This window comes from Zosterops lateralis, assembly GCF_965231275.1.
Source record: "Zosterops lateralis genome assembly, chromosome: Z".
NCBI classification, from domain to species: domain Eukaryota; kingdom Metazoa; phylum Chordata; class Aves; order Passeriformes; family Zosteropidae; genus Zosterops; species Zosterops lateralis.
The window spans coordinates 41900124-41928094 of record NC_139800.1 but is presented as its reverse complement, the minus strand read 5'-3'; the positions used below and the strand labels follow the sequence as shown (position 1 = coordinate 41928094).

At 38.6% G+C, this 27971-nt stretch overlaps 1 protein-coding gene across 3 annotated transcripts; it reads right to left on the bottom strand.

The window, feature by feature from the left end:
* Positions 1-202: 202 nt before the first annotated feature.
* On the bottom strand, positions 203-27375 carry SECISBP2 (SECIS binding protein 2). Of its 3 annotated transcripts, none has more exons than XM_083883113.1 (18): positions 27296-27375; positions 26052-26197; positions 24019-24211; positions 21932-22061; positions 21372-21526; positions 20197-20284; positions 16879-17012; positions 16205-16363; positions 12650-12751; positions 11208-11327; positions 9893-10025; positions 7237-7406; positions 6330-6468; positions 5756-5885; positions 3812-4032; positions 2944-3098; positions 2326-2527; positions 203-1560 (listed from the first exon to the last, which is right to left on the bottom strand). In XM_083883113.1, the coding sequence occupies exons 1-18, from the start codon at positions 27335-27337 to the stop codon at positions 1451-1453; spliced, it is 2529 nt and encodes an 842-aa protein (XP_083739239.1). In that variant the 5' UTR covers positions 27338-27375; the 3' UTR covers positions 203-1450. The 3 variants fall into 3 exon arrangements, with proteins under 3 accessions (XP_083739239.1, XP_083739241.1, XP_083739240.1); XM_083883115.1 differs by having other exon boundaries at positions 16879-16928; XM_083883114.1 differs by having other exon boundaries at positions 26100-26197.
* Positions 27376-27971: the final 596 nt, after the last annotated feature.

Below are 27971 nucleotides of genomic sequence, written 5' to 3'. Positions count from 1 at the left end.
GCAAGGGGATATGCTGGCCAAAGGCATGATTTGTAACTGGGACCTTTCATCCCCAATTTCCATTTAAGTTTAGAAGGAACTAATACAAAAACGATTCATCATCATAACTAGTGCATTTCTGCATAAGGCTGGCTGCCCTTGTCAGTGTTCCTTCCCAAAAGTGACATTTCAACTATCACGAAATTCCCACAAGTCACAAGCATTCTTTATAGAATCAATATATTTTTAACAGATTTTATACAATTTATATTCTACAAAATTGTTTGCATTTCAAAATTATTAAGGTTTTTTTATATCATTTCTATCATCACAAGGCAGCTACTTTCCAGAGTATTGCACTACAATTGTTCAGTATGGTGAAGCACTTGCAGACACACATTGCAGAGATGCTGAGCAGCACAGGGCATCTGTATCACCTTCCAGAAAAGCTGACACGAGTTATATGTGCATCCCTCCAATTACTTTCTTTAGGCTTGTCCTCAAAAAACAGTGTTTATATAGGCCATTCCCACTAAGGTGCTCCACCACTACTATAAGCACATTTTGTTGTAAAAAATTATTTCCTCTGGAATACAAACTTCATTTCTTATAAGATATAAATTTTTCTTATTTAGCTACAAACTGAGATTGCTCAAAAACTCATAAATGTATATACCAACACAACCCCAAACTGAAGGAATGCGGTGTTTCAGCGAAGAGCAGGTACAGATAAGCAGGCTAGTACAATTAATGTCCTGCAATATCCTCCAACTTCAAAGCAGGATGTATGACAAACAACTCTCAGTAGCAACAGAAACATCAAATTTAAAAAGTCAAAACAGAGCACATTCACTTCAGGAATTTTAGACCCTAGTAGTCTGTGCTATCTCCTTCACACCTGATGTATGATCCCCAAAGAAAACACAAAAGAGCTAACTAGGAACATTGTCATCATGGCCTTCCTTAATTAGCTTAAATCAAGCAAGCTGCCCCAAATTAATTTCTTGCTGACTAGAATAAAGTGACATTGATAGCATTATTCAGAAGAAAAACTAAGAACAAATCCACAATCAAACAACATCTGAAGATTTATACACCGGAGTTAAAAATTAAGGGAACTCTCCTCTAGCCCTTTCTGGCTCAAGGAATCTCTTCCAGAAGGAAACTCTTTTTCTATCAGATTCTTTTGGTATATTCTACCCCAAGAAATCAATGCTAGTCCACAAAAGTATTAAAGTATGCCAAGCCAGTTCAAGTGGTTTGGGGCTAAAACAATTTGTTGTTGTCATCTGCTGTAATAATCAGAGAAAGATACAGAACATAAAAACATTAACCAGTGCCTCGTGCTCCAGGGATTCAGAACAATTTGCTTAGCTAACTTCAGGAATTTCTTTAGTTTATGTTATTTTGCTACCTTCTTCCTGGGATCTAAGAGAAAAAAAATTAAAGTCCTATGGAGCTGGATCTGGATTTACTGATGGTCTTCCAAGTTCAGTATTGCCATGTCAGCAGTTGCTCTCCTTTCTAATTCCAGAGCATATGGATTATATTCTTCTTCAAGTTTTCTCTTCCACACTTTAACTAGGGAATATTGAAAACAAACAAACAAACAAAAAACCCAAGCCACAAAGAAAAATCAACCAACATGTTACCATAAAATACTTGAGGAAAAACTCAAAATGAAAAGTCAACCCTGATGGTTTACTTCCCCTTCAAGAAGAGTGCTGAGATAAGCTAACACACAGGCATGCTGGCATTTACATTATGCAACATCAGATGACATGCAGAAGAGTAGACTACAAGTGATGGGGTTATTCTAAGCTCCTTGAGTCCAACACCCTACTCAAGAACGGCTAACCCTGAAGGTGGTTCCAACTTGAAAAAAACCTCTTAAGTTCTCAAAACCTTCTATCTGCAATACATTACACTGTCTGTTGACTTAAGAACAGAGCTGGAGGAAAATCTTTCTACAAACAGGTGCTTGTGGACAGGAAGATGTATCTCAGGCTTCAATACGAAAGTTAACTCTACCATAGCCACAGAGTATAGACATCTACAATTAATCTTGAAAGGATTTTTAAACAAATAGAAATATAATTAGGAGCTCTGCTAAACCTCCTTGAGCAAAGCAATGAGTACTGCCAGCTGTTTGTGGATTTGGAAGAGGAACTTTAATACTTTCTCAGCAAAAACTGACTTCAGGTTTATTAAAAAACCCAAGAATTTCCCCTCTCCTTTCCTCCTTACTAATGACTAGAACAGGTGTCATTTGTTTCAGTGAAAATCACAGAATCGATGAGCACTATGAATTAAAATGGAATAAAAACCAAGTCAGTTAATACTTACTGTAATTTGGTACATCCTCATCTGAGTCTTTGGAAGATGTTCTACAAGTTTCTAACAAGCCATTTTTTTCAGATTCAGGAGTTAAAATGCTGGGTTGGGTTTCTCTTAGTCCTGCTTTAGCTTCTTCTTCTAAAGCTGCTATCATATCTTTGTAGGCCTTCCTAGCCTCTGCTGTCAGCTGTACCATTCTATGAAAATGGTCCTATGGCAATAAAAAATACTAGAGTTTAAATCATACAGTGAGTTTTAACATCTCCTTGAAAATCTAACAAATATTCTTTATTTAAAATGTGTAGGTTCATATACAAAAACTGAGCAGCTTAGAATATGTGAACACATGAAAAACACAGCATTTATGAAAACAGCAGTTCTCTTGAAAAAAAATCAAGGGAGGTAACGATGATGTCAGGAAGAGATGATGAGTAATTTTTTAAACAGTGCTGACTGTCTGTATTTCTAAAATCAGTTTTTCACATAAGCTACGTATATGACCTGAGATGAAGGGTGTAAGTCTGCAAACACAAACAAAAAACCCTTTTAAATCACAGTATTTTCATCTCCTCTTCCAAGGAAAAAGTAAAGCTGAACAAAACCATGATGTGACTTATTTCAGCTTACCTGAGCGCCATCATAACTGAATATTCCCACCACACTCACAGGCACTGCTTTGTTGACACAGCGGCCCAGGGCCTTTCGATTCAGGGCAAAAACAAACGGGATATTTTGCTCACAGGCACAGTCGATAATGTTGTGTAGAGTCTCGTCCAGTCCACCTGGAGCAGACAATACAGTCAGGCTGATTGGAGCTAAAGAACCATACTGTTAACACATGGCAAAAAAAATATCCCAAGGTTATGGGTGCATTCTGAAACTACACCTTATAGGAAAAAAAACAGAGATCACAACCATTGCATATCTATTTTTAGAGGACAACCTGACTTTCTTAATTCTTAGCATTAATTTTAGACTGCTACTATTCCATATTTTACTATCTATGTAGTACAGTCTAATATAGTATCAAAAAAGACCCAGCTGCTACGGAATTATTTAAATGACAATAATTACAACAATTACAATAAATTATTGCTAATAATGACAACTTTTAGGAAACTATCACTGGTGATTTATTGTCACTGTGTCCTAAAAGAGACTGATACACTGGGACTCCTTATGTTGGCAGAGCTGGCATCAGAGGCCTTTGGATTGTCTCAGCTGTGCAGTGCAATTTTTTGTGCAGTAGCACAGTGAGTCAGTAACTAAAGAGACCCTAATCTCAGGTAACTTCTCCTACCACAGATAGTCTTGACTCAGCTCACAGTTCAGCTGCACAGCAATAAACAATCTGAGCAAGGAAAGCAACTTTATATGGCTGATTTCAAAGGATACTCAAATTCCTCCAGCAGTAATACTGCTGTCAATATACTGAACCTTCTTTTTTGGATTTCTTTTATTAAACAGACTTTTTTTTTGTTAAGAACTTATTTACCCTTTGACTGAATCTTTTCACAGTTAGGAGAGATGATGACACACTTCAGTTTTTTCAGCTTCAGGTGTTTCAGAACTTCTCTAAGACCCATAACAAGCCTGCGTTTTATCTTGGCCTTTACTGGGTCTTTCTGATACAAGCGATCTTGGAAACGAACCAGTTCTTTTAAGAGATCGGTCACACAACTGTCAACTTCTTTACTAAGTACCTGGCTGCAGTAACTGGAAGAAAGGAGTAAGCAAATAGTTAGATTCACTAAAATTACAAATATGTAATACTTAAATATGTAATACATTAAATATACATTTTAAATTCTATTCTATGTCTTTGTATTTTTTCCTGTTTCCACTTCAAACACACTTGTTATATACATGAGAACAAAAATTTACTTAGGATTTCTTTTCAATGTCTAAGAACTTTAGAGGAAGAAGTTTTTGTTCCTTTTGTTACCTGGCTTCTTAATCAAACTATATTAAAAATACATGTATACATGTACAATAAACCTATATATCTATAGATACATAGATATGTATTTTACCCCAAGAAATAGGTGCATATCTTTTTTACTGAAGCATTTTTCTGAGGGCATTTATTTTGACCTATCTATTTATCTGTCTGTCTGTCTATCTATCTATCTATCTATCTCAAAGTACAGCAACCAAAGCCCAAAATTCTAACTTATTTCTGTAAGGTCAAGGCTATGCATAACAAGCATGGAAAACTGGATCACATTCCTCCTCCCATTCATCCTTTTTCACTTATCCACCTTGTGTTGTTCGTAAGGAATGGATGCAAATGAATGTAATTCACCCCTCTACTATACGCTGAGGAAGATCAGAGTTAAAAATTATTTCACCCCACCCCACTTTTACACAAAGAACTTTCCAGTGAAGAAGGGTATCAAAGAGAAAAACTAAAGATGTATCATTAGTTGTCATTCTGCATTGTTGAAAATGGAAGATTTCCCAGTGGCACATTCACATAAGAGAATGAGAAGAGATCACACCATCTATCCTAAATATTTGAGATACAATTATTTCCAAATTTTATTTAGGTTACAAGAATTTTTACTTAGTATTTCCTGTTGGTTTCACTAAGTCTTGAAGACACATCTACTGGAACACTAAAAATCCTAATCTAGAGAAAATAATCTAAGCTTTACTGAATGCTCTACATCCTGTAAACTGAGTTGTCCTTCACATATTCAACCCAAACTCAGAGAAACACTGTTGCATAGACACAGATTAAGCAATTTTTATTGCAATTACAAGTTAAATTAAGACTTAACACAGCAGGAATGGTTATATAGCTATTAACCATAGCTATGACATGAACTACAAAAAGCCTGGTGGATTTGCTTTATGGGAGGAGAACTAAAAATTAAAACACTGCTTTCCTTAAGAAACTGTTTTAAGCTCTCATGACTGATCTCTGACCTCTTCACATATAGTAATGACTATTTCTTTTTTATAAATACATCATCTTAAACATTTAGCTGAAACTCTTTGCACATAGTAACTCTTAAGTACTACCTTTATTTCTTTGCCCAGCCACAACATGAAAATGTCATCTGGTTTCTTCACTTTTCTGCCATTTGGTCTGGCAGTAGAAAACCAAACTAAAACTATTATTTAAGAAATAAAGTAGCTGTTAAGCTGTTACCCCATTATTTCAAATAAAGTACTTATATTTTAACAGCAGCTTCTTTTCCTCCCTTAGTCTCTAGCAAATATGTTTTTTTCCTTCATGGAACATGCATTTTCAAGTGGGAATCACAAAATACACTAAGTTCATAAGTTCTTTGTGTGTCAGCTTACAGAAACACTGAAAGAAAAAAATTTAGCGCCTTCAGTCTAAACTCTAGCTACCTTGAATTACCTTGTTTGAAAAATGCCATATTGGTGGTACTGTGCAAAATGAGCCATCAATATAATCAATACTTACTCTCTAAAATTCCTGCTGTGGATTTTTGGAAGAGTGGCAGTTAGCTGCTTTGAAGTCACAGAACTTTCTTTAGATTCCTTGATCCCATTGTGGTCAGGAAACCCTTCAGCAACTTGTGTTACTGGAACAGCTATCATATAAATCAAGGTATTTCAATGAAAAGACAGCCCAAAAAGCATTGTGAAGAGATTAATCTATCAAGCATGTATGGAAGAGTCACTACTTTAGTATCAGAACAGTCTGTGATAGTAGGTAAACAGGTTTTGTTTTGTTTTTTAATCTCATAAGGTTTTTTTCTCATTTCAAACAATATTAATTGCCAGAGGTAGGTGGGAACTCTCTTTACAACATATCACAAAACCAAAGGCACAGAAGTGTGGAACATTAATTAGAATCCCTATTACTGACTTTAAACTTTTGCCCGTTTTATAGTCAAGAAAAGCCTGAGATAAATCTCAGAAAACTGAGGTTGCAGCCTTCATTTGGCAGTACTTAGTACTTATTTTTTAAAGTACTACATGTGCTCAAATTTCCAGCTACATACTATATTATTACAGGTTCTCTCGAAAGATACCTGCTTGAATATCCTGTAGAAGTGTTGAGTTTTCAGTAACATTTCCTGCTGTCTGACAAATGTTATCTTCATCTCTTGGTGCTGCTTTCTGTTCTAACAGGTGCTGCTGTTTTCTTTGTTCTCTTTCTTTCAGAATAATCTAAAAATATACATCAAAACCAAACTAATTTGATTTCAAGCAGATAACAAAGCATTACTCTTACCACATATTTATATTTACCACCATTTATAGAGAGGACCATTTATAAAGTTTATAAACCGTTTATAAACTTCAGCATTAGCATCTAAAGTTTACAACCTTTTCTTTCCATTTGCACATTAAAAGAAGGAAAGATAATTCCTAAATTTATACAGAAAAGGATTTTTACCTTGAAATATTTACTAGGGATAAACTACAAGGGCAGAACTAAAGTTCTCTGTATAGAAGATGTGACAGGAAGCAATGTGAACGGGCTAAGAGGGAAGATACAACAGAAAACTCCAGCTGGACCTAACACCTGTTGCTACAGAATCAGCTGGAGTTCTGGCTTGGAAGAGCACAGAAACATTAAATACAACCTCTGTTTGATCCATTCTCCCCAGTCCTGCAAATAAGGTCATCTTTGCCAAATTAAGTAATATTTCTTTGCATGTCCCCCTGTAAGAGAGATGTGTGGACACTTTTGTAAGTGGCACTTTATCAGCTATCAACTGATTCGAGGGAGAAAGTGTATTTTTTGGGAATTTGTATATGCCGTTTGGCAAGACTACCCCCTTCTACCCCTCCCCTCTTTGAAATCGAGCAAAGCTAAAAGTGAATTCACACACGTGGACCCTGAGATGCAGATCTCCATATGAGAGGGCTCAACTGACTCCCAGAGTAATATATTACCCTATAGTTTTACTATATAAGGTAAAGAAAAGCAACCTTTTTAAGAGGTGTTGGTCTCTTTGCTTTAGGTACTTCTCTCTGTTTCCCTTTCTTCACCAAAGGAGCACTGGAATCCAAGGGATTATGAGGCATCTTTCCTTGGTTTAAACGATGACTTCTCATGGCTGTAGCAGGGTCTTTAGATAGCAATGGTATGGCACCACCAACTAAGATTTAAAAAGAAATACACAGACAACTAAAATGAATATCTGAACTAGAATCCAATTTCAAGTTTAAGACTGGTATACACATACTAAAATTGTGTTGTGTTGTTACTAAGAATATTTACAGGCAATCCTGAATCTTTGAACAATGTTATTTTTAAAAGACACTCCTCACAAAAGACTGCTGTGACCTCTATTTCTATTATTTATATCCCTGGAATCACAATCTGTCTCAAAAGCAGAAGTTGTCCAAACACTGCAGCCCAAGCTACCTTCAACACCATGCCATGTCAGCTTGGTAAACCTTCAGGAATTTCTGTGTTTCATGGTGGTAGCATTTCCTTCTCCACAGATTCCATACTGGATTAAGATGAATACTGAGTAGCAGTATTACAGATTTTAGATTTACTTGCTGTAAATAAACTTAAGCACTTACGCCTACCTTTTGTTACACCTTAATGAACCTGGATGAAATTCACTTGCAAATGGATCGTGAGTAATTCAAAGCTACAGCTAAGTCTCTTTTACTTAACCTGCAAAACTTACTGAAGATGTCCACTTTACTTGCATTTTTTCAGAGTGTTTAGAGCACAGAAGCTTTAAATGACTGCACAAATGACTAAACCTGGATCTTCCACAGCATGACCTCTTATCAAACAAACAACACCCCCTCACTGTCAGTAGGAATTGCTGAATTCTGTAGAGCACTTTGTCAAACTTCATTTACCTGCAATATCAAGCAGTTACATTAGCAAGTCAATGGAGAGGATGACTAAGTATCAGTGGAACCAGCCTGACATCTCCCTCTGTGACTCAGGCAACCTCTCTCCACTAAATACATGCAAATATTCTGGCAGCATGTCTTAAGCCATCTTCTTTTACTGCTTCCAAAGTATTTATATACAGATCCTCCCACATCAGATGCAGTACTCTTAGCATAAACAGTTTACATCATAAAACTGCTACACTCGCTGTTTCTTTTTTGGCACTGTGTATCAAAGCCAAACTGAGAGCACTGCCAAGAATGCGCAGCATAGGTGGCTATAAAAATTGAAGCTGGATTTGCAGCAATAAGTAAGTCACCCTGCAGATACGTATTTCCTTCATGTGTACATCACCATATCAAGTTCAGAGTTTTCATGTTCCTAAACTTGATGACTTTACCAGTACTATCTATCATGTGACGTAGTAAGTGGAATAAAAACAACTGTCTGTGGTCACACTCCTTTCCAATCTTGTTCACTGTCCTTTTTAGTAACAGAGGTCAGCAGGATGCCACATAGCAAACTAAAGTTGTACTTTGGTACACACCAAAGCAATGGTATACTGAACATTAAAAAAGTATAAAGCTGAAGTAACATCTCCCTTTTGCTTCCAGGATACATATATGACACATCAATTTCTCTTCTGCAGTAGATTCAGGCACAGGTAAAAACAATTAGAAAACAGGTATTTTGACCTGTACCTTGGTGGCCCACCATCTACTAATCAATTCATGCACTGTATAATTTTATAGAAACAAAGATGTTTATTAACACCTCTGCAGCATTAAGTCTGATTGACCCAAATGAAAATAAAAGGAGAACAACTGAAAAAAAAATTAAAAAGCATCTTACAAGTTCTCTCAGCTTAGTGAGGGAAAATCTCATAGATGCTTAGCATCTTGAGCTTCATATCTAAAATCTCAGCTATCACATTAAGTATTGTGAGATGAAATCTCTTGGGATTAGATCTCCTTCTGAAATAATTTAAAAAAAATCTTTGCTGAAATAAGAGAAATTTTACTGTCACTGAATGCTAGCAAATATTGTGGTTCCTTTTGCAAAATATACTACAGCAGCATCAATTTAATCAAGATTAAATTTTGACCTACAATGAGAAAGGCAATGAGCTGTTTTTTCTGCTTCCTGGTTATATACATCATAAAGAACTGAAAGATCCTCTCCATTAACAAACTCCAGCATTTTAACATCAATTATTTCACAATTAAGAGGTATGTCAGAACTCATCCTTTGGCTTGGGCTACCTGAGTCTGGTATAATCTCTGTGCTTAAAAAGGAGCTTTTTAATCAAGCCTCAGCTTCATGAGTTCTAGCATCACAGGAAAGTAAAAAAGCCTTTATTACTGTGTAGCCCCTTCCTGCCCCTTCAGATCAGAACAAAACCACACATACTTAAGGAAAAGCAAAAACCATCACAAACACTGGTATATCTGTCAAAGCAACACTTCAATCACACCTTGTATTTATACAAGGCACTCTTTCACAAATCAGTGTCCTTAAGATACTTCCTTCCATAAGTCTTCCATCAAACAATTCAGACTGCCATGCTTTTTAAATTTCTGTTTAAAGAACCTCCATTTTCTCTTGTATCTGGTGAACTTGCCTGCACAGAGATCATCACAGGATCAGAAATCAGACTACATTTAATGTCTGAATACTTAAAACCAGCTTAAGGTGAAAAAAAAGGAATTTCATAGTAACCAATACCTGAAAATACCACAGGTTTAGGAGACTGTTTGGACTTCTCTGTTTGCTGCTTCTGCTCCAAGACTGCAAGCATGCCACCCAAATCCAACTGCACTGGAATCTGACTCTTCTTACCACTGCTCCTGGATGTTTCCTGAACAAGTTCAGCACCAGTTAGTAAAACCCTCCACTTCAGATTGTAAAGACGATTATTTTTTATGGTGTAATACACTCTTTTAACATCTTTATCCATAATATTTCTGTTCTTTAATGTCACTCAATGATCTTCAAATAAATATCAATTTTAATGTTAAAAAATATTAAAAAATCAAAAACACTTCAGGTAACTTTTAAAAAGACTACTGCAACAAGGCATAAAAGTATAAAGTCTTCAATAAAGGAAGGCTTTTATGTCAGGGTCTCACTTTGATCATACTGTCATTTATCCTTGAAAGAGATAAAACACTCATCAGAATTTAGTTTTCTTAAAAGTATAGAAAAACTACCACAATTCTTCCAGGGTATGTGATTGCAACACACATAAATCATTATCTCCAGTGTCTCACTATAAAGAGAGGTCATCATCTTTACACCACTTCCTCATAAGCACTCATCTTTCTCTCCGCTTTGAAGAGAAGAGAAAAGCCGTGATCCATATGTAATGACATAGAAAACAAAAAGATTATGAATTAATAGTGTGGTAAAGATATGAATAAACAAAATACCACAGCAAAATATGCAAAGGAAATGACTGCCAGACTTGGCACTTTTGGAAGTCCTATCTAGGAGAATAAATTCACTGTAATTTCTGTTACAACAGGGTTATAGAACATGACCTCCTCAGTCTTCAACTGGAATCTCACCTTGCATCAGAGCTATGCTTGTCCTACTCACCAACAGCTGTGCTGTCCTATTCACCAACATGAAACTACTTCCTGACCTCACTTGTTGCTCGGTATTCCTCCTCTGTGCCCCAAAATAAGGAGATCTCCTTGCCTCCTGTTCGGTCAGAACCACTTTTAGGAGGTTTTCAGTTCCTTATAACAATCAGTTTGGACTGGATTTACACCATGATCAAGTAAAACAGGTGAAAGAAAAATTCCTGACATCTGAAACCCACAAATATTAATGAAAAGTTTGTATTTTTCCCTGAACACTGTACCAAACCCTGGAGGCTGGCAATTACTCCCACTGACTGCTTCTAATCAAGAAGACTATGTAACTTTTCTCCAAGTATGAATGCAGAATACCAGGTAAGCATGGATTTAGTCTTAAACAGGCTCATTTTCTTTGTCTGTTTGAATTGTGAACTTCTCTTCAAACTGAATTCACTTACCTGAGTTTTCTTTTTTTCTAATACAGAAGATGAAGCTTGTTTCCCTGACAGTTCATCCACCTTGGGAATTTCATCCAGAGAGGGAGACAGACTATCACTAGGCTCTTCAGAGAGATGGATCTTTGAAATTTAAAGACAAAAGGTGGAAGGTAGGAAGAAAAAATATTTAAAAACAAGACACATGGAAAAGGACGAACACTATACTATATTGAAACCAAGTGCACCTTCAGCAAGTCTGTGAATGGTACACTTCAGGGAAGGGATGCCATCCAGAATGATGGATCGCATTCTTGACAGGCTTGAGGGGTGTGACTGTGTGAAACTCATGAAGTTCAGCAAGGCCAAGTGCAAGGCGGTGCACCTGCACTGAAGCAACCCCCAGTACCACACAGGCTGTGAGATGAACAGATGGAGAGCAGCCCTAGTAAGAAGGACTAGGGGTTCTGGTGGGTGAGAGGCTGGACATGACCCACCATGGGCACTCCCAGCCCAGAAAGCCAAACATGTCCTGGGCTGTGTATAAAGAAGCGTGGCCCATGAACTGAGAGGAGTGATTCTCCCTCTACTCTGCTTCTGTGTGCCTCTACCTGGACTACTGTGTCCAGTTTTGGGATCCCCAGCACAAGAAAGACATGGACATGCTAGAGCAGGTCCAGAGGAGGACCACAGAAATGGTCAGAGAGCTGTAACACCTCTCTTATGATAAAAGGTGGAGAGAGTTGAGGTTGTTCAGCCTGGAAAAGAGAAGGCTCTGGGAAGACCATACATGGCCTTCTAGAAGGGTGACCATTTATTGGCTGCCATACTATCTAATCACATTCATGGGGTTTTAGTTTCAGATTTGGAAGAAAAAAACTAGTAAGGCAGCTCCATTTTCAAATATTTGTTACATTCATATGAATGGCCTAATGATCATGTCTCTACAGTGTATGTAAGCTTTGAGGGGTTATATTCCACTTATGTCTACAAAGCTAAGGGTTTGCTTTCATCTGAGTTAAATGTGTGTACCTTTTTTGGTAATAAATCTTTTTTAAGCAGTTGTGCCTTTTGCTACTCACTCTTCCTTGTCAAAGCTATTTACTGCCTCAAACAAAGCAAACAATGGTTTTATTTTCTTGTGTTCTGGATTTTTTTTTAAACCATGAAAATTCATTGGGAAATAAAGCCAAGGACTATAATTTTTAGTAGTAAAACTAACTTCAAAGCAACTGAAACTTGGAATTTTACCTTTATTATTTACATTACTTGCTTTGACAGAACAATCATATTTTCAATGCTTGTGATTTATGCTTAGGATTTATTTGCATATTGAATGCATTTCCAAATTAATTACTAAGATTTATTTCACTCACGTAAAAAAAAAAAAAAACCAACCCCAAATCCCCAAACAGCTTGGGCTCATAATTGACATTTGACTTACATAGTGTTGCAAGACTACTCACTTCAAGCTGCTTCCTGACTGCAGAAGTAAAAGATGGTTTCTGAGGTCCTACCCTGTTTCTCCTATCAGAAGCAGCTGCCAGATGAGGAAACTCCTCAACATCCTAAACAAATAAATCAGATGATTATTTCATAAGAACAATCAAGTCCGTATTTTCAAAACCTTTTCCTACACTCCAACAATTTTCTCCCTGCTTATCAAACATTCACCATAATTTGTTTCACTGTACAAAAATTCAGAAGCTAAGGGTAGTGCCATCAGCTGTGACAAGTATAACAATGGCTGAATCTTCCATGCAGCAGCTAATTCAGGGGTGAAACAGCTTGTAACAGAAATGCTTCCAAAAGCAGCTTGTTATGGTTGTCAGCTGATAGAAATCATTAGAGGTAAACAGATCCTAAAGGAATGTTTTTCAAATCATTTAAAAGCCTTGCAAACAACTTCCCTCTTCTTCTAGTACATTCTCCAGCTGTGCAATTCTGCCTTAAACATGTGAGTGGTGAAAAACAAAATAGGCAGTATGTAGTAGAGTACAGAAATAAACACAGAAATTACTCAAATGATTATGGCTTACACACAAGAGTAAGTTTTATTAGCAGAGGATCCACTGTGCAGAATCTGAATTAATCAAGTGCAGACAGGCTGAAGTTTGCTCTGTACTCATAACCCTATACCCACTGTCTCCATCACAAGGATCCCAAATCCACCAGCTAGCTTTTTGCTTCTCCTCCTACTTTCTGAGATGCCTTTTTAGCTGTTGTCAAGTACCACAGAACACATCAAGATGTCTTCCAGCCTGAAAGGCTTCATTTAAACACTCCAAGCTAGGAAGCTCTAGCCCAAGGACTGACACACCTCAACAAATTAAATGATTTTAAAGAAGCTTCCAAGTAAGCCAAAAAGCAACTGCAAGTGAAAAAATATTTTGCAAATACACTTTTCAGCTTACAAGATTTAAATAAGCCTGTCCAATTGCTTCTGAAATGCACATAGATCTCTGACATTTGCAACATGCTGTAGCAAACTGAATAATTAAAATGTAGCATTCAGTGTGAGGTTACACCTCCCTGTATTTGTTCTTACCATGTGTAAGAACATCAAACATTAGGAGAAAGGTCAAGTAATTTCCTTTTTATTTTCTTGCCACTGCTATATTCCCATTTAGCCATCTCTTTTACATACTGAGAAGTCCTAATTTTGTTCAGTCTTGCCACCCACAGATATTGCTTCATACCTTTGATTATTTTTGGAACCATTTGTCTCTCTTTTTTAGTTCAAATACGTGTATTTTTTAAGGAATGAGAGGAATGTAAGAAAACAAAATCCACATTATATTTAGATCAGATGTGCCCTGAAATTCTGTACTGTCATAATCCATTTTCCTTTTTATTTTCCTAGTAATTCCCAGCACCATTTGCATATCTGACCAGTATTACTATCAACAACCAGATTATCAATAGCAGCTTCAATATTTAACTCAAGGAAGATATCGAGGTCAGGACAAACCAATGTGTATGAAAAGACAGGATTGGTTTTCTTCAGATGTATCCATCTGCACTTATTAGCAGTGTCTAAAAATGACTGATCTTTATAAAACTAGAGAGCAATCCAACATATTGCTCTGCTGAGCTGCTGCACATAAACAGAACCTTTTTAAACCCCCTCGTTGCCCAGAAGTTTCATGTGTGTCATCTCTTCATGGTTTATTATTTCAAGAGTATCACACAACCATCTCACCCATTTTTTAAATTGATGAGGACATAAGCATTCCCAGCAAACCAGGAGGGTCAGAAAGCTTTCCTCCACTGCCACAATGGATGCTGTATCTGCATCACAGATTTCAGTGCAACATGTATGTCTTGTTCCAGGGTTCTAGGCAATTTTTTTCAAATTTAGACTTCAATAGTCCCATTACCATTCTGCTATTTTCCGTGACTTCTGCCATTCTCTTTCAGTTTAGACAATATCCATTCATAGCATAGAGCATTTATGGTAGTATATGGCAAAAATGGAGATATTCTCCTGAAGAAAATAACTACCAGATATTTGATTTGAGCCATAATTCTCTAACAATCAGGTCTGTTAATACCCATTTCTTGTCCCACATAGCAATGGGAAACAGAGTGACATGAATCTCCTTACGCATCCAAAGGAGATGGGTTTACTGTAGAAATCGCACCCTTTATATCTTTAATCTCTACCCAACATAACCAAAACCAAACGAAGACCTAACAGAACTTAACAGAAAGAAGACATTCATTGGCTGGCCCAGCTGCACTGCTGCTGTCCACGCATCCCTCCAGCCAATCACCTTTCTGCTCATGCGCTGTCCATGGGTCCCTCTAGTGAATCACCTTTCTGCTCATGTGCTGTCCATGGGTCCCTCCAGCCAATCACCTTTCTGCTCGTGTGCTGTCCATGGGTCCCTCCAGCCAATCACCTTTCTGCTTGCGTGCTGTCCATGGGTCCCTCCAGCCAATCACCTTTCTGCTCGTGTGCTGTCAATAGGTCCCTCCAGCCAATCACCTTTCTGCTCGTGTGCTGTCAATAGGTCCCTCCAGCCAATCACCTTTCTGCTCGTGTGCTGTCAATAGGTCCCTCCAGCCAATCACCTTTCTGCTCGTGTGCTGTCAATAGGTCCCTCCAGCCAATCACCTTTCTGCTTGCGTGCTGTCCACGGGTCCCTCCAGCCTCACTCCCATCTGACTCTCCTCACTCCTGACTGCCTCTCACCTCTCAACCAACTTCCAACTGTCCGGCCTGCAGATGTGCCTTTCCCACAGGGCCTTCTGGTGAGAATAAGCCTTAAACACTTTTTGCAATTATAAACCAAACCCTACAGTGCCATTCTTGGACAAGGAAGCACACAATGAAACCATGTAGACACAGTCCTGCTCCATGTTCCACATTAAAATGTACAGAACAGAAGCCAGTCAGGAAGGCTTCTTTATGCTGTAATTTCAGAGACCGAGTATTATGCACACTAGATCAAACATGTAAATCAACACAAGCACATGCTGTACAATTATTAGGCCTTCAATGGAGCACTGTTAAACCACGTACCAGACAACTCTCCTCTAACGTAGGAGAGGCTCATGCCTTTGCAATACTGATACACGGAAGTATCAAAATACTAATATGCCTACTACAGTTACATGAATTCAGAGAAGAAAACTGAAATTAAAAATTAGAAATGTAAGCATTGTCAACTGTGTTACACAGAAATTGCTTCCAGCTGTGAGACAACCAGAACTGTAATACTGTACCACAATCTTTAAAACTGTGGCACATTGCAGCAGCCAGTACCCCAAGCAACAGTTTCTACAGAAGGTTTCTAATTTAGGAAATCGTGCTCACCAAACATGGTGATTTAAAAACTACAACAGTTTCCTACCAGCAACCTCTGACAAACATCTCAATTGAAAAGAAACCAAAACTGTACCAACATCCTCTACAAATAGATTTGTACTTAAATTTGTACAAAGCTGTGTTAACATTTAATCTTCTAGTACGCTCATAACACTTAAAAGAACAGCCAAAAACTTCTTCAGTTTACCTCAATCTTTGGTGGTTCCTGTATTATGTTAGATTCACTTTGAGGTCTTCCTACATCATTGGATGACTTTAGTTTTTTCTTCTTTTTCTTCTTTTTTTTCTTCTTTTCTGGCCCTTCTTCAGGTTCAGTTTCACTCGCAATATCTTTTGTTCCTGACTGCTACAAAAGACCATGAGGCATGATTTTTAAAAACTAATCTTTTTCAGTATCACCTACCAAAATATATGCAAGTGACCAGCCTTACACTACTAAAGGATATCTTAATCAATACAGGCTGGGACATTAGGCAGACAAGGAAAATTCAGTATCTCTTAGAAATTCATAGCTACAACAAGAATTCTTCACTTGCAGCATATTCCATTATTATCAGAATGTATTGGGACTACTGGGATTTAATTAGGAAATATTAAGCCAAATAAGGCAAGAGTTCCATGTTTCACATCTCATTCTGAGGATCGGGAATTTGAAAAAAATCCAGCCTCAAAGCTGAAAGTTCTTATTCCTGGACTAGCACTGTCTTTTTGATATCCTGCGACTCTTCTCAATGACAAGAAAAAGTCTAGTAAGAAAAGCTTACTTCATATCATCTCTTAACAAAAGTGGATACTGTACAGAGCCCAGGGAAAAAGTGGAAATAAAGAGACACAAACATAGAGCAGAGAATTTTCAAGTACCTTTGGTTCACTCTCCTGCTTCCCTCTGCCTCTGGAAAGACCTTCAGATCCTGCTGATGAAATAATTTTCTTTGGGGGCTGTGAAAGTACCACAGCCCAAGACACATGTGGCTGAGCAGAGCCATCTGCAGGTGCTTCAGGAAATGACATTGGGAAAAAAGTAAACACAAAGAAGTCTCAAAAACACTCCTCAAATATTCAAAAGAAAAAGGATCAGTAATTAATTAGTCAAGTCCTAGCAAATGAAGCAGAGCCATATTCTTTCTGAGGAAGGACTAGAATAAAACACTCATTTTATTTCTTCAGCAAGCTTTCCTGAATTTTAACTACTCCATATACTGCCCAGCACTATATATATAAACACAATTAACTGATTATTAGGAAATCTGTACTGTATCATACTAACTCTATACTCCCATGCTCATCTTCAAAATACTGAAAATTCTGCAATGTTTATACAAAATTCCTCTACTATTTCTCCTAGCAGTCATGCAGCTTTCATACACAAGGCCACACTGGTACTTTTTAATTTTCTGAAAACTTTCTGATATTACAGGCATATGTAGCAGCTGAAATACTTCCCAGTGCCTCAGTGTACAAGAATGTCACTCACTACCACTGAGGTATATCAGCGTTTTGAAAGGTATTTTGAAAGACATAATTAATTTTGTAAATATTCATAACAGGAAGCAAATATAGAACACAATTAGAATTTCTTAAGAATGAGAAATATTTCTCTTGAACAATAAAACAGCATAATGGGTTTAGATGGCTAAATTTTGGTAGCAAGGGGATTTTGTAGTAGCTGCTGTGAAGAGATGGACATGGTCTGCCGCAGACAGCTTCAACACAGACCCACCACCAGCCTCAGCCAGCCCCATCAGCCACGCTGGCGGTGCCTATGTTAAGGAAGAATGAAAAACCCATGCAGGAGTCGGAAGGTGGAATGATAAGAAAAACCATGAATGCAGCAGCCCAGCAGACACCAAGGTCAGTGCAGAAGGAAGGGGAGGAGGTGCTCAGGCATGGGAACAGAGGTTCCCCTACAGCCCCTGGTGCAGACCATGATGAGGCACCTGTGCCCCTGCAACCCTGCAGAGAAAGAAGTGGCAGAGTGGCCCCTGTTTCTCTGTGTCACTCAGGGTAGGGAGGAGATATTAGGAAAAAGAGAGGGTTGGAGGAAAGTGGCTTTAGTTTTGGTTTTGCTTCTCACCATCTGACCCTATTTTAATTGTCAATAAATTGTCAATCTTCATCAAGTTGTTTTGCCTGGCAATCAAGCACTCTCCCTGCCCTTATTTTGGTTCACAAGCTTTTTTAATCTTATTTTCTTCTCCTGTCCCACTGAGAAGGGAGAGCCAGACAATAGCTGTGTGGGAGTCTGACTGCCTGCCATGGTCAACCCACCAGAAAACTGCTACTTTTTTTACAGGGATAGGAACTGACAACAGTATTTAACTAAAACCTCCCACTATCACATGACTTTAAAAAGTTCTGGAATAACTTTTATCTTCAGAAGGCCGTTCAAGGTGTTTCAGCAGATTAATCTGTCCTTTCTGAAACCTTACTGACGTTACTGGGAAGACAAGGATGAAACTGTTGAGACTGGTGCATGTCTATGTATGCACAGAAATCCAGTGAAAGGCACTCACAATTTAATCTTTATGTATGTGATGCCTCCAAGACAGAGTCCTGATGAACAGAACTCTTCACACGAAACTAGCCATGTGATAGTTTGTGGCAATTAAAAAAAAAGCTCTTCATCCTCATAGCCAGACAACAGGTAAACAAAAAAAAAAGCACCCAAAGCCCCTCTTCGCCCCCACAAATTCCCAAACAAAGTGAACAAACATAAAAAAGGGAGGTGTTTTGGCATCATGGTTCTCTTAACAGAAATAACATAGGACATACTAAAACTTTAGGTTCATACTAAACTCTGGGGTACCAGCTACTTAAAACAAATCTGCATATAAAGACTAATCAAATATCTGTAACTCATTTATTCTTGGAAAAAATCTGCATATGACTCAACAGACTTCCAACAACCAATACATGTTCGTTTTCTCACCTGAAACAATATGAGAGGCAACTACAGAAATATTTTCCCTTGAGCACCAATGACACAACAAAATGGGACTCAATACTGGAGCCAGTATTTTTTTACTTCCCCCCGTGTTCAGTATTGGGGCCAGTCCTGTGTAATGTATCAATGACCAGGATCAAGTCAAGAGTTCTCAGATGACACCAAACCAGGCAGGAGTGTTATTTGTCGGAAGGCAGGAAGGCTCTGCAGAGGGATCTGGACAGGCTGGATTGATGGGCTGAGACAAATGAGATGAGGTTCAGCAAACTGAAATAACAGGTTCTGTCCTTCAGATTGTCACAACAACCTCATGCAGTGCTACAGGGAAGAGCTATTAGGGAAGAGCAGCAGGAAAGCTGCCCAAAGGAAAAGAACCTGGGGATGAGCTGAACGTGAGCCAGAGTGCACCCAAGTGCTTGAGAAGGCCAAGGGCATCCCAGTGTGTATCAGCAATAGCGTGGCCAAGAGAACCAGGGCAGTGATTGTATCAGTGCTGTACCCAGCACTGGTGAGGCCACACTTCAGTTGCGTCCAGCTCTGGGCCCCTCACTAAATGAAGGATACTGAGATGCTGGAGCAAGTCCAGAGAAGGGCGACAGAGCTGGGGAAGGGTCTGGAGCACAAGCCCTGTGAAGAGAAGCTGAGAGAGCTGGGGGTGTTTAGCCTGGAGAAAAGGAGGCTCAGGGGAGACCTTATCACTTCCACAACCACCTGAAAGGAGTGTGTAGCCAGGTGGGGGTTTACCTCTTCTCTCAGGTAACAAGAAACAGGACAAGAGGAAATAGCCTCCCGTTGTACCAAGGCAGATTTAGATAGGAAAAACTGCTTCACCAAAAGCATTATCAAGCACTGGATGGGCAGCCCCAGTGTAGTAGTTGATTCACTGTTCCTGGAGATATTTAAAACATGTGGAGACTTAGCACTTAAGGACATGGTTAAGTGGTGGACCAGGCAGTGTTAGGGTTGTGATCTCCTACAAAGTAAGTAATTCTTCAATTCTAAAATCCCATCTGATGAAATATAGAAGCATGAATGAGCAATAAGTGGCCATCTCATTTGAAAGAAAGTGATGCAGTGTTATTTTTCAGGTTTTGTTTTTTTTTTTATAATGAGCTTGCTCCTAAATTCCTTTTTTAGTTTACGCATCAACAGCTCCTCAGAACACTTTACTTTTCCAAACTGCTGATAAAAGCAGCTACAAATGCAGGTGAGTATTTTTTGATTGGAAAACTTACCCCTACCATCAAGTGAAGAGGGAATTAAATTGTCTCTTGCTTCATCCGGAGCTTTTGGTGAAGTTTTGCTTTTTGCAGAAGTATCTTCCTGCAAAACAGATGGTCAGGTATCATAAAATTATTAAAATCACTGACCTAAACACAGCTAAACACAATAAACCACGATAAACTAATAAACCCTTAACCTATCTACGGATAAGGGCATAGAGACCTTTTCAGCCTTTTTGTTGTTTGTCTTAGAGGACCCATCATTTCAGCCCTATTACAAAATTTGAGCATGTGTCTCTTCACTGGTGTACAAGTAAGATTATGCCCTCTTATATTTTACAAAAGCACTAAAACAATGATCTAACAAGAAACAAGAAAAAAAATTGATGTTTCATATATGCTAAAAAAATTCTATCATCAAACTCAAACAAATAATGAAAAATTGCACCCAGGGGTTAGCAGAAAGGTCTTTTTTCATTACAGTTTTCCACTCTGAACCATCAGAAATATTATTCTGTTTGGATCCTTCAGAATTATTAATCATTAATCACTACTGAAAACTTCGATTCAATGTATGTGATATACTGGTGAATACTTCACTGTTTATTTACTAACGAAAAGGGAGCCAAAGAAATAAAGAATAACAATAACAATATTTTATTTAACAGTATTTTTTCTCCTTCTGGAATTCAGTTTGTTATTTACAACCTTTAGCAGAAAGCAATTAAGTACAACAATGCAGACTTTTTTTTTTTCTAATGTGTTGAAACTATTGGATAAGCGACTGCTTACTTACTATTTCCAGGTGAAAAAGTAAGCTGCTAAGTACATGAACATATGTGGTCCCTACAGGCAATCTAGACCCTACCAGCACATATTTACATTCTGGTGGTACCTGGCTTTCCTCCATCTATGGGCAGCACAGACAAGGAAACAACAGTAAGAGCAGGAGACAGCAAGCACTGACACCACCACCTAGAAGAAGAGCCCTAAAACCTCTAGCTCTGAACCTCCTTGCTCTCAAGGTACTTAAACAGGTCTTAAACTGCCATACTGAATGCAAAATACTTGCATTAATAACATTTGTACTTTTGACAAGTTTTATTTCTAGGCCTTCTCCAACATGTTCAGTAGAAGAGACAGGTGAGGTTGACTAAGGACACAGTGTTACTTTCCGCTAAACTCACCCGTGTACTTTTATGGTGTATGTTCAGTGCCCCACTGCTTCCCAAACTCTTCGACTTGTGGAAATCCAGAATGCTAGCTTCAAATGTAGGCACAGGACAAGACTCTAGTTTTGGAGTTTCAGTTGACTTCTTGTTTGTAGTTTTACTGAACCTGTCTAAATAAAGCATATAAAGTCTAAGTAATTAAACTTGCTTGTGATCATTTCTAGGTACATTTTACAGTACACTAGTTAACATAACTACAGGGATTGTCACGAGGACTGTTGCTATGCACAGCTCATATTAAATAAAATCCTAGCAATTATAATCAACATTATAATCAACTGACGAACAAGCAACTATAAATTCAGATGCTTGCTTTAGAAATTTTTAATCAGTTTATATTAATTTGTTCAATCAGGAAAAGACAGGTCACCATTCCTTCTCAAGAGAGTCACCCAGAAAAGGTGTCTTTTTCCTTAACTATTCTAGATCTAGAAACACAGACACAAACTGCACTATACTGCAGACACGCATTCCACACGTATTCCATGTACTTATAACCAACAATATGTTTGTACCTGGCTTCACAGAATCTCTGCTGCATGTCGATGCCTGGAATGAAGTCCTGTTCACAATTCTGACAGAAGCTTCACCTCCATCATGCTTTTTCTTGTCCACTTTTTTCTCGCCTTCTTTTGATTTCCTCTGCTGCAAGTATTTGTGATATATTTAGTAGGTTTTACTGAAACTCTGTAAAGCTAGCAAGTGTACCATGAGTTACAGTTAACCACCTCTGCATCAGGAGTTTGACTATCACATTAATACAAAACAAATAGTTAGTGTATCAAAACCACAAGCAACCAATAAAAATAGGAACAGCCATTTAGAGATACACTATTTAATTTCATCTACCTTGTTCCCTGTGCCATTTTTAGCATATATTATAGCCCACGTAAGATGAATATATACATATGCTTCTAGACAACTGCATTTTTTGCAATCCCATTAATCAGAGCATCTCCAATAATTTAAAATTGTTTGGTCGTCCAGTCTGATTTTCTAAAACAAAGTTTCTTCTAGAACAGAGCTAAAATCTTAAAAGCATGCAATCTTTTGACTAAATCATGGTCAAACCATGTAATATTGATGTCACAACATCCAAAAGAGTTGGAGTAAAGTAGTTAGAGAACACACACCTACGTGACCTCTGAAAGAACACACAGTCACCCATACGGCACAGTTGTGAAAATCTTACAATCCTTCCATGAAACACAGTTTGGCAGAGCTGAGCTTAGGAATCAGCAAGCAAGGAACAAGCAACCACACCAGCCTAGATGAATGGCTTAACTCGAATTACAGGATGCCGAACTAAATTCAAAGTGTATCTGGCAACAAAATTGTTTTCTTAGATGGGAAGGCAAGGCATTTCTTGATCTCCAAAGGCAAATTGTTAAAGCGTTAGGACATATGATCTAATTAATGCAAAGCTGTAAAGATCAGTCACTTCTCTGAAGTTCACAAAAAAATACACTACAGGGAAAAATAACAAAGACTAAAAAACAGTACAAGGCCTGTACAAAGATCACAGAACTCCTCCCAGAAGCTTAACCAAGTTTCTTTGTATTACATCACTTGTGCTAATGCTGAGGTCATCCTCTCCCCAGACAGCTTCAGCACTTAATCCTTCTCTCAGGAAGAAAACAAGTAATTTTAGGTGTCTAGACTTTGTACTTTATGTCTAGTAATGCATGCTTAGGACCTAGTCTTACAACTCCCTTACACAGGCTTGACTACAATGAAGTTACCAGGTCTCTGCCCAGGTAGTAAAGTCCACCAGAAGGATGTGACTGCAGAAAGATCAGATGAAACTGCTGGAAACAAAAGCAGCCATACAAATCTAAGAAAAACAACGTCTAGCCACAGAGGAAAAAGAGTTTATAATACATTAGGGTTTTTTCCCTTTTATATTTTGAGAGGTTTGTCTATTTTTTGTTTGAAAATATTTTGCAAGTTTCAGGAAATTTATCCCCACACAGATACACACAAAAATGACTGAAGACATTTACAGAACATCAGTTTTACTTCTGACTGAAAAAAGTATATTTCTAACATGAAACTTTCTTCCCTCTCCCCAGCAGCACAAGTTCCTCCTTTCTTGCGGATTGTCTTCAACCTGTAGCAAGTAATGGAAATCTTTCAACAAGAGACAGTGATTTTATCACTTATCAGTCAAATAGATGATTACAGACACCTGGTCTGTCTTAAGTCAGGAAGGTGCCACTGGGCTAAAAAAAAAAAAAAAAAAAGCCTTTCTCCCTGTTCCCCAAGCCCAAAGAGTGAAAAAAGAAAGCACAGCTCACAAATTAATGGTCTTCCCATCCCCTCACCACTTCAGATGCTTCTTTCTGAGAAAAAAAAATATTTCCCCTCATCTTCCAAAAATTTTGCTTGAAAAATTGTATTAATTTGAAGTGTAGAATTCCATGAACTTTTTGGTTTTCTGAAGCTGAGCACACTACACTACTACCCTCTTTAAATGCCATTCATGATCACTACAAGAAGGAAGAATGATGATTCATTTTAAAAGTATGAAGCAGACATTTATAAAGATTGATTTAAAGTAAGAATTTAATATTCATTTTTAAAAAAACACAAATTTTCTCACCTTTGAAAGACTCTTACTTTCTTGTCTGACTGGATATGTTTCCTCAGCAGATTCACTGCCTATTCCTGAACCATTATTGTGTGTTGAGTTGTTAGACTGATACTGTGAGCCAGCTACTTGATAGGCATTTGCAACAACATCAGGTGAGTAAGAGCAGCTGGAGTATCCACGGAAGGCAGGATCTCCCAGAACACTATGTGATGGATATTGAGAAAGAAATGAAAGTCATCCTGGGGCAAGTCTTCAGTATCTACTTGTTATCTAGACAAACACATTCCTTGTCTAAAGAATTTGTTTAACAAGAAAGCTCTATTTCAGAAGAAAACTATTCCATGTTTTTTTCAATTAAGTATTTAGTCACTGCTACAGACTTCTTTAAAAACAAATTAATTTTGTTTTGGGAAAACATGTAGTTAAGCAAATACCTTAAAACACACATTATCCATTTCCATGTTTCAAAACTAGTCTGCTTTGCAGTTAAAGTTCTCATGCCGGTTTAAGATTACTAAGAGTCTTCATGCTTATTTTCAGTAAGCTTCTTGTGAAACAAACCAAAAGCACAATGTAAGGACATGACATGCATAACATATTTGACTGCAAAAAACAAACATTAAAACCTGTCTTAAAATGACAATAACAAAATGGAAGTGTAGCATTTTATGGAGTATAAAACGTGTATGAAATACAGTGTAGAATTATAAAATAATAATAATTACCTGACCTGCATGTAACCATCACAATGTATGAAAATGCAACATATCTGGGGCATGCCTCTTTCCTTCAAATGTATCCTCAAAAATTCCCTTTCAATTTTCTTCTACACTTTGTCCAGAAAATATATGAAGTCTAGACTTGATTAGGGAGAATAAAAATTTCTCAGCTTCAGAAAATTGCACTCAGCTGCCGACCTCAGAATCTTGTGTAGATAATGACAGAGAAACCTTCCCATCAACAAGAGACTTCAGATAACACACTTCATACTACCTGTAGCAATTCTGACAGAATGTAGCCAAAACAATGCTTATAATCAGTTTACACACAAAGAAGTATACCAAATGAGACTCAACTGTAACTATGTCTCAGTCCCAACAAGGCAAAACACTCAGAAGACTACTGTTGTCTAGCTGGGGTTTTTTTGTTGTTTGTTTGTTTGTTTGTTTTTTAATAGTAATTGATTTATTGCAATGCTGTGGGCTTTCTCTAAGGCATAGAACAGGCCATATTCACCTCGATATTAAATTTCTAGTAGAAATGAAAATAGGTTGAAAATACTAAGATTTCCTGTAGGATAAAATGATGGCCTACAAGGATTGTATTCACTAATGCTCTGACTTTTTAAAGAAACACCAATAACTTTGCAGTAATTGTATAATCAACCCAATGCTTACCATTCTGAGAAGCATAGAGAAAACTACGTAACATTATCAGATTCTTGCATGACTCAATTATTTCCCATCCTACTATCCTTTTCCTAGTTTGTTCTGGTTTAGAAAATACTTTTCTAAGTCTACCACAAATACCATTCCTAGGTTCTCATAGAAAAACCTCAAAACTTTCAGAAACTCGTAGCATTTTCAGTAAAACTGTCTTTCTGGAGATGCACATGTTGTGGAGAGGAGACCAAGGAGAGGTCCCATATACTAAATATTTTACAGGATGAGAAACCCTCTTGAAGAATCTTTTTCCTTGTCTACAATTACATCTACCTCAGCCTGGTTGCAACACAACCATTCTTTCATCCAAGGACTGGATTCAGCTCCTTCCAAAACACACAAAAAGCACACCCATCATTACACACCACCAAATCCTCCTTAATACTCTGTAACAAACCAGGCCCTTGTGAGCAAAAGACAAGGTACCTGGTATATGCCCAGAGAACATAAATGTAAAAAACTAAATCACGAAGATAATGCAGAAGCATTTCTACAGTTGGACTAATAATGTATTGGAACCTTGACTTTGTAAGAGTACTCAACGTCCAAAACCAGAAGGTTAAAATCCCCCAAGAAAGAATATTCAGAAAATATACATACTTATCCAAAGATGGTTCCTGAACAAATGGGTAGCATGTAGTTAAGTACCTAGGAAAGACACATGCTTCTGAGGGTTCTGACCATGCCACAGTTACCGCCGCATGCTTTGGAACAAACGGTTTGACCTCTGCTGACAACTTGATGCCCTGAGAAACAAAACGTTTTTTGGCTACATGCATTTGGAGATTAATGTTATTATGTGAAAAACACTCAGTCTCGTGACCTTAACTATCATTGGAAAGCATTAGTTTGCTCTCTTCTAACAAAACATGCAAAACAAAGCTCACCAAAATCAAATGGAGAAATAAAGCGAAAACAAAACCAAGGGATTCGAAGAAACATCTGACTGCTCTGTAAAGTTACACCTTCATTTATCATTAAACACTCACAAAGGTCAGTTATGTGAAGGACAGAAGCCTGCTTAAAACAAGATGCAGTAAATGCAAATATATGAATTCTTACTTCATATTTCGATAGTACGAACTGAAATTCATAAGTATTACTACTGTTAATCAACTCTGAAAATATGTAACGATGACTGTGCACATCTGTACTTTAAGGCAGTCTGAAATGACCATTTTATAGCCTTTTTTGTTTCTAGCACAAGATGAATTTATTAAGACAAGCTTTCCATTTGTTCTGAATTACCATCGACTTAAACTGGATATGTATATATAGAAGGACATTGAAATGAGACTCGAAGTATTTACTGTCATCAAAATATACAGGAAGCAACAGCGACTGTAGCCTGATCACTAAGAACCTGACCAGGCGATAGGTCCATGTACGTAACACTACTACTACTGCTTAGAATCTGGGCACCCCGCCTTAAAACGTCTGGGATGTCCGCCTGTCCTTGCAGCAGATCCTCCACTCGGAACGAGAAAAGGTTTCCACCCCTGAGCTCACTGGAAGTTAATGTCTAGAGCTCCCCGTCCCAAGCGGTGGGAAGCGACCCGCTATGCTCCAACCTGAGTGACTCTTCCCCCCCGATTTTGACTTTCCAGAAGGGCTCTTTCCCCAGTCCTGAACCAAGGGCTGATCTAAGGCGCGGTGGGAGTCACCCTGCCCAGGGAAGTGTCCGGGCAGCCGGCTAGGCGCACGGCCCGGGCCGGTGAGCGGCCCCCGGGGCGGGGAGCGGCTCTAAGGCGATCCGCCCGCAGCTCCCGCCCTAGGCTGCTCCTGGAGAGCGGCTCCGCGCCGGGCAGGGGGCAGGGGACTGCAGGTGCTGCCGCCGCCCTTACCTGGCCGCCGCGGCCCGAGCGCGGCCGCCTCTCGGCCGACATGGCGCGGGGGGCGCGGCCCCGCTCCCGCCGCCCGGCCCAGCCCGGCGCACGGCGCGCCACGATGACGCCACAGCCCCGCCCAGCCCGCGCGGTGTGCGCGAGGCGGGCCCCGGGCGGGGGAGGGGCGGCCCAGCCTCTCCCCCAGGAGAAGGGACGGCACGGAATACAGGCAGGCGCCGGGACAACCACCCGGGACAACGGTGGTTAGTTCTAGAGAAAAGCATGACTTAAGCAGAGCTCAACAAGGTTCTTAGTGAAGGTGCTCGCTTCAGACTTAGACAGTGCACCAGCACTTGAGACAAGACAGCTCTGGCAGCTTTTAGAGGAAAGACTATAAGGGTTCATTTCCTCACCAAACTTTACAGGTTACTTACTTCATCTTGTCTCCCTGAGAGCACACATTACACAGGCAGAGCACATACTTCAATCCTGCTTTTGTTGGCCTTCCAAATTGTGCACAACTATTGTAACTCACCTTTGAAATGGACCTGTTACTCTTAAGAGTTACTCAATATACAGAAGCACCTTCTCAAAGTCTGTATGGCTACTACTACAGGGTCCCAAGAAGCCACAGTGACAATTTGGACATAAGACTGGAAGAGCAGGCTAAAACCCCAGAGTAAAAATTAACTAG